Source organism: Ceratotherium simum, chromosome 36 (assembly GCF_057802395.1).
Source record: "Ceratotherium simum simum isolate JZ-2026a chromosome 36, ASM5780239v1, whole genome shotgun sequence".
NCBI classification, from domain to species: domain Eukaryota; kingdom Metazoa; phylum Chordata; class Mammalia; order Perissodactyla; family Rhinocerotidae; genus Ceratotherium; species Ceratotherium simum.
This window is the reverse complement of record NC_141935.1, coordinates 30022067-30035241: the sequence shown is the minus strand read 5'-3', so window position 1 is coordinate 30035241 and position 13175 is coordinate 30022067. Positions and strand designations below refer to the sequence as shown.

General features: G+C 33.6%; 1 protein-coding gene across 5 annotated transcripts in view; it reads left to right on the top strand.

Annotated features, from left to right (window-relative positions):
- Positions 1-13175, top strand: part of AKT3 (AKT serine/threonine kinase 3) — a 323716-nt gene that overhangs the window by 216595 nt on the left and 93946 nt on the right. For all 5 annotated transcript variants that reach the window (XM_087424489.1, XM_087424493.1, XM_087424492.1 and 2 more), the window contains 2 exons: positions 720-785; positions 2130-2198. In XM_087424489.1, the coding sequence (XP_087280615.1) occupies positions 720-785; positions 2130-2198 (135 nt within the window). The remainder of the gene's footprint in view (positions 1-719; positions 786-2129; positions 2199-13175) is intronic.

The window sequence follows — 13175 nt, the reverse complement described above, 5'->3', positions numbered from 1 at the left end:
AGAAAATCTCTTCTAGTTCACCTTTGATGTCAAGATGAGATTTATATACAAAATTGGAGAATTATACTCTTTATTTTTTGGTTTGAAATACACCTAGATTTTAAAATTGTCATCTACAATAGATGTGACCTTTTTTTTAAGAAGCACGTTAAAAAGCCACAAGCAAAAAGATACGATCTTTATACTTTTTCTATTTTAAAATGTATAATTTAGAATTAAATCTTATATGTGTATTCTGTGTTCCCCTTTTCAATAACTGATTTTTCTTTTAAGTAGAAGACTTAGAAATTCTATGATCCTTACTGAAATATATTCTTTATATCCGCCTGAATAAAATGTATTATGACATGGAAATATTAACTACTCCATGCCTAAATATTAGCTGATAAGGCATTCCCTTCAAGGGGAAAGGCTTACTATTTTTTTCTGTCATGTCTCTGATAATTTTTGGTGATTTTTGTATCATTATTGATATACTTTTAAGTATGACTGAGTTTGTGATTTATATACAGCCATTTGATTTAAACTATTAATTTGATCTTTTTTATTTTTATTTTTTGTGGAGGAAAAGCTTAACAATAAAGGGAGCATGTCACTGTGTTTTAAAAGATCTTTTTCTGTCTCTGGATTTAACCTCTTCTGGTCTTAGAGAAATAGTGAAAATTTTCTGTTATTAGTGCTTAGTACGCATGTTAAAGGTTTGCCTTTTTCTCTTGTAGGATGAAGTGGCACACACTCTAACTGAAAGCAGAGTGTTAAAGAACACTAGACATCCCTTTCTAACAGTAAGTGACCAGGGGACAGATGTTATAATCATGAATTTTAAATTTAAGGGAGTTTTATTACAGAAACTAAGCCATGAAAAATACCATTTTAAATAACATTCATTTAGGTATGCCATTTTCTTTGTGGAAAGACAAGTCACATTTCTTTGAAATTATTGGAATGTGTGGATTAAGTTTACAATATGTGTGCATTTATAATCCCTCCCATTATACATCCATTACTTTTTGAGACTTCTGTTTTCTCCCACGAATTCACTGCCTTTATTAAGAAAAAAAAAAAACCCTAGACCAAATAAGTCACCTCTGTCATTTTAAGTAGACCACTGAGAAAAGGATAGACTTAAAAAAGATTCATAGTATTAAATGCAAGGATTTTATGTTTCTTTTGTTTATTGACATCTGATGAATATTTAAATGATCAGGCAGCATTGTCTTCAAATATGAAAGGCCGAAATCTTTGCTGAATATTTTTTATAGAAATTGAGGCTTCCTTTAGGTATCTAGTACCTTAAGCAATACTGGAATACTGAATACATTAAATTAAAGATAGGATAAGTCACAATATGTTTTCTTTACTGGAAAACGTATAAACTGTGACTTAACATGCATATTACTTAGTTGTTTTGAAAGAAAGATTTTTTTAGACCTGTTCTTAGGTTCCTTGTAATAGAGGCATAATTTGCCAAGTTTCTGTTTGTTCCTGGTTCCAATGAAGTGTATTAGAATGAAAAATAACAGCTAGACTTTTAAAAAGCAGGCACCTTTTAAAGATTTAGGATTCTCTGAAGTAGAAATTTTCAGAGGTATCACCAGATACCTAGACTTAACTTTGTTACATTGTTGTGTGTTTATTGACCAGTGTATAAGGTAGCTCTAGAGTTTTGATATCTTAATAAAATTACATGAAAGAACTCTGTTGGATTGGGTCATGTTATGCACCCAGTATGCAAAAAGTGATGTTGAAACTATATTGTAACTGTATTCCTAAGACTTCACTAGAGTAATTTGAAGCCCTCACTTTAAGGTTGCATGGATAAGATCTTTGGGGACCAATACAGTTTCAAATAGATTGCACAGCATATTGGGACATGCTCGTCACAATTACTACATTTATTTTTACTTAAAATTTTAATTTTGATTTTTCCCCTAACAATACTCAAAACTGATGTAAAAAGATTTGTTTCATGTTTCTCATGAACTCTTAAGCACTCTTAAGGAGGGAATAGACTCTTGAGGAACAATAACAATTCATCAATCATACTTACTGTATCTAAGTGTTCTGTTTTTGGTAGCATTATAGGAATGTAGGATTTTAATATAACATTTTTTCTTTTTCATTTCAAGTCCTTGAAATATTCCTTCCAGACAAAAGACCGTTTGTGTTTTGTGATGGAATATGTTAATGGGGGAGAGGTGAGTCATGAAGTAAACCCAACACTTGCATTTGCATGGTAGTATTGTCATTAGTTTAAAAGAATTATTTAAAATATAAGTTATAACATAACAGGTCTCTACTTCTTGATAGGCATTTGTATAGCTCTTTCTACTATTGAGTAGGTGGGGGCTGAATAATTTCTAATGAAATGTAATGATTGTTAATTTTTTTATAACTACGTTTATATATTGGAAAGTATAATTGTATTCTCCTTTTTCCTATCGTTTCTTAAATGTAAAAAATTTTACAAGTATAATTTTTGAAATCATATTTAATTTTGAAAACAAGAAATATGGGATTTATGATGCCTTACAAAGTTCTTCCTCAAGTTTTTGTGAAACTTGTAAAAAATCATTTTATTCATTTTAAATGCAGTTGAACAATAGTCCATAGGCACATTGTGGCTGAGTTTCTCTTCTTCTATGTAGTTGTTAGAGTAACCTTGACTATAGTTGAGAGATTTTAAGGGATCTTCCAGTTTTGAAGAGAAATTTAATCAGTGTAATAGTACATTTCACCTATTCTTTTGTTCCTTGTCCTTTCTCCTCCCTATTTTTGGTCAAAATCAATGTGAGGGAAAAATGTAATTTGCTGGAATAGTTACTTGGAAATGTTTTACATTGTGGGCTTTCTGAAATAAATTTAATTATTAAACAGGGGCTTGTATTTCACAGCCCTTAAAATAGTTTTATTTTCCAAAATAAATAAATAAATTAAATAGTCTCTATAGAATATTTTCTCCTATAGAATTATCTGACTAGTAGGAATTAGTTCATTGCAAAAATTCACTCATTCATTTGGTGTTAGTTGGCACATTTTGAGTGCCTAGGCAGTGTAGGTTTATCAAAATGTGTTAAGACATTGTCCTTTCTATGGAAGGAGTTTATAATTTATTTTACAAATGTATTATAAATTAGAATGTATAGTGAAAGACATAACTGCTAATAGATTCATAAAAGAAAATGCTTTATGAATGATCTCACATTTAAGGTAGGACTTAAATGTTTAATGAGATTTCAGCAGGAGAACTGATTTGAGAAGATATTTCACGCGGAGAGGATGAGGTGAGCGGACTCCCGGGGGTGGTGGGTGAGCACAGGCAAGAAGGACTTGAGTAGTGAGATAGCAATAGCCCGGCATTGAGAACTAGGCCCTTGCAGTCAGATATTGTCTGAGAAGATACAAAGAAGATGGACGCCATGGAATTGTGTAGGATTGGTACGTCTTAATGACCAATTAATTGGATGTGGGTAGAAAGAGAGAAGTATCAAAGTGGGTTTTGGTTGGAATTAGGGAGAATTAATAGATATAGTAAACTTACAAAGAATGTGTTGAGCGTAAGATTATAAATTTGGTTTTGAAAGGTTTTCCTAGGTTTCCAAGGAAATACTTATGTGGAAACATCACAGAGAATGAATAAGGGGTCAGAACTGTGGATACAGATTTGGGAGCCATTCTCATAAAGGTTACAATTTAAGTTACAGAGGTGGATATTTCCCATTTTATGGGAAATTAAATTGATGAAACCTCTATGTTAGTATCTATCAAAATTAAAAATGCACATATTTTTGGGCCGAGCAATTTCACTTCCAGAAATTTATACTACAGACATATTCACAAATATACTACAGAATGATTTATGGATAAATATGTTCATCGTAGCATTGTAATACCTTAAATGAGCATTCAGTAAGGAGATTGCTTAAATAAATTGTGTTATATTCATGCAGTGAATACTTTATATCCATTAAAAAGAATGAGACAGCCCAGTATGGGCCGATACAGAACAACTTCTAAGATATGTTATGAAGTGAAAAATCAAGGTGCAGAGTATAAAGCATGCTACCATTGTGATAAAGGAAAGTGAGACCATATGTATGTGATACATGTTTGTGTATGCATGGACTGTCTCTGGAATTGCGTGCTGGTCGCTAGTGCTTACCTTTGGGAAGATCAGCTGAGTGGCTGGGGACAAATGGGACGAAGACTTATTTTTCACTTATATACTCTTGAGCAGCTTTTGTATTTTTTTACCACAAATATATTTTATCTATTTAAAAAATTGAGGGAAGGGAGATAGGCAGGTAGACAGACGGACGGATGGATGGATGACCCAGGGAGAGAATAATATAGGGAAAATGATAAACTGCACACAAAAACTTGGAGAAACACTCTTAAACTGGGGCACTCTTAATTTGGAGAAATAGTCCTACACAGCATCATGCGTGTACATCCATTATAACAGTTATCACATTGTTTTATAATTACCTGTTTACTTGTCTGTCTTTCCACTGGACTCTGAGCTTCCTAAGGGGCTTGTTTGCTGGTGCAACCCCAGCACCTTACACACTACCTGACACAAGGAGGAGCTTGACAAAGATTTATTGGATGATTTGAACGAATAAATAAATGAAGGGATAAACAAATTTCCTCAGGGAACAGAGAGAAAAGAAGTTAGCAAAAGTGATTAACTAGGAACTGCTGAGAAGTAGGAAGAAAAACAGAAAGTAGTGTACTAACTACATAGTTTATTTTGGAGAAAAGTCAAAAAGATTTTGTCAGGAGGGAATACCTTTGAGTGTATTTATAAAATACATATTTATTGAGTCTGTGCACAGCACTCTGGTAGATATTGTGGGACATACAAGTCTGAATTAAACATAGATGTTACCTTCAAAGAGTTTATGGTCTAGTGGGGAAGATAAGTACAAAATTGACACTAAGTGTAAAGTGATCATTATCGTGTGTATCAGAAGTACAGGTTAGGGGCCAGGGGACTCCCCAGGAGGGAAGGAAGAATTTTGTGTGGTGGGATGAAGGGAAGCTTCCTAGAGGAGCTAGCCACCACTTGCACTGTTATTCTAAACCTAGAGTACCTCTCAAATTCATGAATTGATGATTATTGAAAAGATTTTACACACAAAAGCAGATTTTCAGACTAGCCAGATGGTTTTCTTTAGCATTGAAACTCCTACATTATTTCTCGTTTGGCATTTCTTCTCTTTTTTCAGAATTTCTGTTTTGGGAATGTTATAGATAAAGACTAAATTATTTAATGTATTGAAGCAGGTGAACTGATTATGTGATATATAATTTTAAAGTGTGTGAATAGTAATTATAGCATTGCAATACGTACGTAGAAAAACAAAAATTCACTTATATTTACACAATTTTAGTGAAAATGGAAGTTTTATATATGTAACTCCCCCAAGTTTTTATTCTTTTACATTATCAAATGTACTTTATAAATACAAATAGTTATTTAGTTCTTGGAACTTAATGGGATTATTTCAGTTCTTAAATTCATCCCTTCTGGGAAGGAGATTTATGTTCAGTATATCCTCATGGCACCTTATTTAATTTTGGTTTTGCTGTACGTTCACCACGCCATTTATTCTGTCCAGGGGTGCTTCCTAGAAATGCTGAAAACTCAGTTGCTGTAGAAAAAATACTAAACAGAGTAGTTATGTTTTTGAAATAGAGAGAAGTAAAGTAAGGGAAGCTGTGAACTCACCCAGACAGTCCACACCAGCACTTATAGATACACCATGAGTTACCCAGTGGGGAGTATCTGTGTGGGCTGGGAGACCTGAGCAGCAGAATACTGGCCGGTCGAAAAGGAAGCTGTGGTAAATTGACGCCGCTCACCCAAATGGCAGCAGCCTCAAGTCTCTGTGTAAACAGTTTTTGCTTCTTTAGTGGACCTCTTGAAGGTAATTATAATCACCCCAATTTTTACTCAATTCCTACTTATTGTCTGTTGATTTTTAATTAGCAATGGTATCCTTTTAGCCTATGTTCTGGAATGTTTTTCTTGAAATATAATAGTTGAGACTTTCCTTTTCTTATACTTTCTTCACATTTTTGTGAATATCTGGACTTCTTTCAGCCTAATAGACTGCACAGGAGTTTCTCATGCTCACGGCCATACTTGTTATTATCCCTTTGTTTGCCAGTATTGTTTAAAGCACTAAATAGTTTGATGGAAGTGGATTGTGCGAGAAATACTGGTTGTGAAAAATCAACAGTGGCTGCTTATAGGCATATCAGTACAATGGAGTCACATCGTAATTGCATTTAACTTAACATGAATTCAGAGAAATTGGCTCAGCAAGAGATAGCATGCGTAGATAGATACAGAGAGAGAGAGATAGAATGAAAGAATATGGTGATTCTGCCTTTCTTGATGAGTATATTCACAGAGTGACCTCAAGATGAGAGAGAGAAATTTGCTGTTCTTTTATGCCATGTCAGTTCCTACTTGCCATCCTTAGAGTTTCATGAGATATAAATTCTGGCACTTAAAAATACAGTTTGCATAAAACAATGTCATTAAGTGCTTTATAACTGCAGATGTTCATATAAAGAAACTATATTATTTCAGTGCTGGAAGAAAAACTCTGCTGGGCTAACCTATATTGAGACAGTATGTTGGGTCTCCAGTGTAGTACCTTTCTAAGGAGTTTTCAAGAATTATTTTGATTATACTTGATTATTTATGTGTTAACTTTAGAACCCACTCCATTGTAGTCCATTTGACTATTAAATATTGCATGAGCGACTACTATGGGTTGGACCTCAAAGGATGCAGAAATAATAAAAACATGGTACTTTCCTTTGGAAAATGAGTGTCTAATTGGGGAGATAGACAACAGAATATGCATATACTTTATAGTGGCATTATTGCTGTGATAACACTGGTTGCTATGGGATACAGAGAATGCATGCTTGAATCAATCCAGAAGGAAGAGAGAGGAGGAAAGGAGAAAATGCCAGGGTAGGAAACACTTCTTAAAGTGGTTGCTAAGCTAAGACTTGAGTATAACTTAAGTTAGATCAGTAAGCATGAGAAGGAGGGCATTTCTGCACAGAGGAAATAGAATGTGCAGGAGCATGCAAGTTCTTCCCCACCTCCCAGTATGGATGAGGCGTCAGGTCCTGTGGAGGAAAGCCAGAAGAGTCTGAACAGGTAGTTAGGGTCATATTAGGACAGTTCTTCTCTCCCAAGTAGTTTAGATTTTATCCTGAAGGCATTGGAGCATCATGGAAGGATTTCTGTAAGGAAATGTTTAGAAAGAATACTTTGTAAAGTATGAAGCTTGAATTGGAGAAGACAAGATTGGAAGCAGGGAAACTACTTGAGAGGCCACTGCAGTTAGAAGGTTTTACTAATCCCTTTATAAAGATGATGAGGTCATTAACTGAGGTAATATTAGTGAGAAGGAATCAAATTCTAATGATGTTTAGGTACTAAAATTTCCAGGATTTAATGACTACATGGAAAGAGAGAAACATCACACAGTGTCCTATTTGCTGCTTGCGGAATTGTTTAGATACTAAATGATTTAAGACAGGAAACACAGGAAGAGGAATGAATTCTCAGGTGATCATCCTGTGTTTGAGGCAGCTAGTGGAGATATCAAAGAGGTGGGAGAGGTAGGTCAGAGATACAAATAGGCTTCATCAGCAGTGGTAAAACCAAGGTAGTGAAGAACTGTCCAGTGTGAGAAAAGTATGTAGAGTTAGAACGTTAGTGGCCCAGAACGGTGCCTGGAGGTACCAACATCAGACGTGTTGGTGATGAGAGAAGCCTTAGGACCATCCTGGGCAGAAGGAACCACACAAGAGAAGCCTTAGAAGTCAAGTAGAGTATATTAAGTGTAACACAGTATAGGAAATCCTGCAACATAACAATTGAAAAATATCCATTGGTTTTGACATCCACTAGTTCCTAAGCAGAGTACCATGGTTTCTTCCTTTTTTCTGGGTTGATGCAAGGAATGCCCCTTGGCTGTAGCACAGAATGTACAGGATTGATTTGGAGCTCAGTAGAACAAGCTTATGAAAATGAGTTCAGTGCAGCCTTTGGTGGACAGTAAATCAGCATCTGGAGAACTAGTTATGAAAGCACTCCAGTCATGGGACCAATCACACTGCTGCTGACAGACCCAACCACTCTCTTCTCATAGCTTAGGTACTGCCAAATTTACATGAGAAGCAGAAAAATGTTCTGGGGGAAAAAGTAGTAAACTGAAAACTGAGTAAGGTGGTGGTGTTATTTAGTTTGGTTTAGAATGTCTCTACTTTGGAATCTTCCACCAGAATTTTACTCATAGTAGTATTTCTTTCAGGCCTGTAAATTGGACCTCTGTAAATCTCTCTCCAGGCTGAAATCTCCTGGAAGTTAAGAGATTCATCAGGGGATAAAGGAAAATCATTATGTAGAAATGTTATGCATCTGATAAATTCTTCATATTACTCTATATTCTTTTGTGAGTACAAATGAACCCAACACTCCCAGTTATTTACTATTCTTGCCCATATTTTGTTCCTTGTACACTGTATATTAATTTCTTTGATAAAATTCATTTTCTTTTTTGCATATGACTTTCAGTTTAATGCCAATCTTGAGATCCTCTCGGTTATTTCAGATTCTCATTATTTGGCTGGCATTTTGTCTTCAGTGAACCAAAATCATCTCATTTTAAATTCACGTAAGACAGAAGTGCCGGCAGTCAGCATTCTAGTTCTACTGACTAATTTATGGAGGTGTGATTTGGGTGATTTTTAAAGTAAAAGTATCTTTTCATATTCATAGTGATGATTTTAAAAATTTTGCTAAATTTATGTGTATATAAATACCTTTTTATCAGGAGTTGGACTAGCTAATTTCTTTGCTAACTATTTTAGTTATTAATACTTAGGTTATATCAGAATTCTGTTGCTTTTATCCAAAACTTTTTCAAACATTTCCAAGCTAAGAAGGATACATTATAATATTCACATTAGCATATAAAGTTCAAGGCAACATAAATTTGGGAATGTCTTTAGTATGTATTTTTATAATATTTCAAGGCCAATTTCCTAAAATGCTTTATTAAACCAGTATATCACTGCATCTACAGTAATAATCCAAAGACTTAGCTGGCCTCAACATCTAAGATGCTTACTTTCATGTCTATAGTCTCAGATGAGGTGAGGGGAACTGCAGGAGCTGACTAGGCATCTGTTTCCACAGTTCCTCTCCGTGTGGGTAGGGCACAGCATGGCAATTCCAGGGTAGTCCAACTTCTTAACACAAAGGCTGAATTACCCCAGACTGAGCATTTCAAGAGTGAAGACAGAAGACACAATATATGTATAATTGGGGACCCTGAAGAAAAAAACCAGGACATTGGAAGAAAACAATATTTAAATATTAAAAACCATAATCCCCAAACACAATATATAGTCATTTGTGTTCTGCTTCGTTCACTTAGCAACATACTTTTAAAATTCATCAATATTGTTGCATATATATCAGTAGTTTGTTTCTTTTTATGGCTTTACTGCATTATATGGATATATCATAATGGCTTATACAATCACTAGTAGATAAACGTTTGGGTTCTTTGCAGTTTGGTACTGTTATCAAAAAGCTCTTGTGAATCTCAGTACAAATCTTTGTGTGAACATATATTTTCACTTATCTTGGGTAGATACCTAGGAATGCAATTTCTGTGTCATTTTGTATGTTCAACTTCATAAGAAACTGTCAAATTGTCAGTATCAGTTTGCATTTCTGGGATGTTACTTAACGTCACCACACTTGGCATGGTTAGTCTTTTTAATTTTACCCATTCTAGTGGGTGTGTAGTGGTATCATGTAGTTTTAATTTGAATTTCCTGAACGAATAATGATATTGAACATCTTTTCCTGTGCTGATTTGCCATTTGTATATCTTTATTGAAATATCTGTTAAAATCTTTTGTCCATTTTTTAATTGGGTTGTTTGTCTTCTTAATATTGAATAGACTTTTTTATATATTCTAGATACAAACACTTTATCATATATATGTTTTACGAATATTTTCTCCCAGTCTGTTGTCTGTGTTTTCATTTTTTAGTGGAGAGTCTTTTTCTTATATATATTTTTTGTTTAAATCTTTAAAATCATCTTCTTCATGTATAATTTACATTTCAGTAAAATTCATCACTTTGAAGTGTATAACGCGGTGAGTTTGACAAATGTGTAAAGTAGTTTACCATCCCCACAATTATGATATAGAACGTTTGTGTCACCCTAACAAGTCTCATGCCCCTTTACAATCAGTCTCTCCCATCACCCTCTCCCCTCGTAACCACTGATAGGCTTTCTTACAAGTGTCTTTTGAAGCACAAAACTTTTAAATTAGATGAAATACAACTTATCAATTTTTTTTCTTTTGTGGTTTATGCATTTTGTGTTTTATTTAAATCATCTTTTCCTAACCCAAGTTTAAGATTTTCTCTTGTGTTTTCTTCCAGAAGTTTTAATAGTTTTAGCACTTACATTTAGGTCTATAATCCATTTCAAGTTAATTTTTGTGTATGATGCTATATAAGGGTCAAAGTCTCTTTTTTGTGCAGTTGGATATCCAATTGTTCCAGCATATTTGTTGAAAAGACTACTTTCTCCCATTGCATTACCTTGGACCTTTGTGAAAAATCAGTTGACTATATATATGTGGGTTTTTTTCTGGACTCTTGTTACATTGATCTTTATCTATCCATCCTTATGCCTACATCACAGTCTTTAGTACTTTTGCTTTAGTACTTTTAGTAAGTGTTAAAATTAGGCAGTTTGAGTCTTCCAGTTTTACTCTTCTTTTTAAAAATTGTTTTGGCAACCGTGTCTCCTTAAAATTTCCATATAAATTATAGAATAAGTTTATTGATTTCTACATAAAGGCCTACTGGATTTTGATTGGCATTGTGTTAAATCTGTGGATCAATTTGGAGAGAATTGACATGTTAACAATATTGTTGTCTGATCCATGAACATGGTGTATCCTTCTCATTTAGATCTTCTTAATTTTTGAACAATATTATGTAGTTTTTAGCATACAGGTCTTGAACATTTTTTGTTAAATTTATCCTTATTTATTTTATGGTTTTTATATTATTATAAATGATTTGTTTAAAATTTCAAATTTGAATTATTTGTTGCTAGTATATAGAAATGCATGTTTACTTATTAGCCTTGAATTTTGCATTTTTGCTAAGTTTTTTTGTGAATATTTTGATATTCTCTGTGTAGATGATCACATCACGCAAGAACAAAGACAGTTTTACTTCCTCTTTTCCAATCTCCTGCATTTTCTTTCTGTTTCTGCCTTATCAACCTGTCTAGGGCCTCAGAACAGTGTTACTCAGCATGGTGAGAGCAGACATCCGTGCCTTATAGTTGATCTTGGGCGAAAGCATTCATATTTTCACCATGAAGTATGCTGTTGTAGGTTTTTCGTAGACGCCCTTTACCAGATTGAAGAAGTTCCTTTCTATTGCTAGTTTGCTGAGCTTTCTTTTGAAACATGATAGGGTGTTATGTTTTGTCAAATGATTTTTCTGTATCTATTGTGAAGGTCATATGGTTTTTCTTCTTTATTCTGCTAATATCTTGAATTCCATTGTTTGGTTTTTTAATGTTAAACCAACATTGCATTTCTTAGATAAACCCAACTTTGTTATGTATTATCCTTTTGATACATTGTTGGATCCAGTTTGCTAAAACATTATGAACAATTTTAAATCTTTGTGTATTAGGAATATCATTCTATAGGTCCCTTGTCTTCCCTACTCTGAGTAATGTCTCTGGATTTGGGTTCAGGATAATGCTGACCTCTTAAAATGAGTTGGGAACCATTGCTTCCTCTTCTATTTTCTGGTAGATTTCAACTGTGAAATTTTGGGACCAAGAGTTTTCTTTGTAGGAAGGTTTTTAACAATGAATTGAAATTAAATATATAGATATAGATATATTATCTATCTATCTATCTATCTATCTATCTGTCTTTCTATCTATATATCCATGCATTTAATGTGTTTCTTCTTGAGTGAATTTTTGTAGTTTGTTTCCAGGAATTTGTCCATTTCATCTAAATTTTTAAATATATTTACTTAATATTATTAATAATGTTCGCTTATTATTACATTAGTATCTATAGGATCAATAGTTAACTTCTCTTTTTTATTCCTGATATTGAAATTTGTATAATCTTTCTTTTTATTTTTGGTCAGTCTTCCTAAAGGTTAATATATATATATTTTTTCTTTGGTGAGGAAGATTGGCCCTGAGCTAACATCTGTTGCTTACCATCCTCTTTTTGCTGAGGAAGATTAGCTCTCAGGCAACATCTGTGCCCATCTTCCTCCAGTTTTTGTATGTGGGACACCACCACAGCATGGCTTGATGAGCAGTGTGTAGGTCTGTGCCCGGGATTCGAATCTGCGAACCCCAGGCTGCTGAAACAGAGCACACTAACTTAACCGCTGTGCCACCGGGCTGGCCCCAAGGTTAATACTTTTTATTATTATTTTCAGCATTAAGTTTCATTGATTGTTCTAATATCAATTTTGGGTTGTCCATTTAAGTGATTTTTGCTCTTTATTATTTCCTTTCTTCTGGTTACTTTGGGTTTAATTTGCATCTCTTTTCCTTGTTTCTTAATGTGGAAACTTAAAGCCATTATTTAAACCTTTTTTCTAAGTATTTAATGTTATAAACTTCTCTGCAGGCACCAATTTTTATGTTATATTTATATATGTAAATATTTGTAGCAAATTTTTAATGTTGTATATATTTTTACATGTTATTTCATGTCTGTTATATCTGTTGTTTTTTCTCAAATTTACTAATTTCTCTTGTCATGTTTTCTTTGAACAGTGGACTGTTTAAAAGTGTGTTTTTTAATTTCCAAATACTTGGGGATTTCCATATATGTTCCTTTGTTTTTTTTTTGGATTTATAGTTTAATTTACCTGTGGTCAGAGAATGTACTGTTTAGTTTACATCCTTTTAAATTTTTTGAGACTTGTTTTTAGGCCCAGAATATGTTTTATCTGGTGCATGTACTATATGTTCTCAGAAAGAATGTGTCTTCTAGTGTTGGGTGCAGTGCTCTATAAATATCAAGTAGGTCAAGTTGTTTGATAA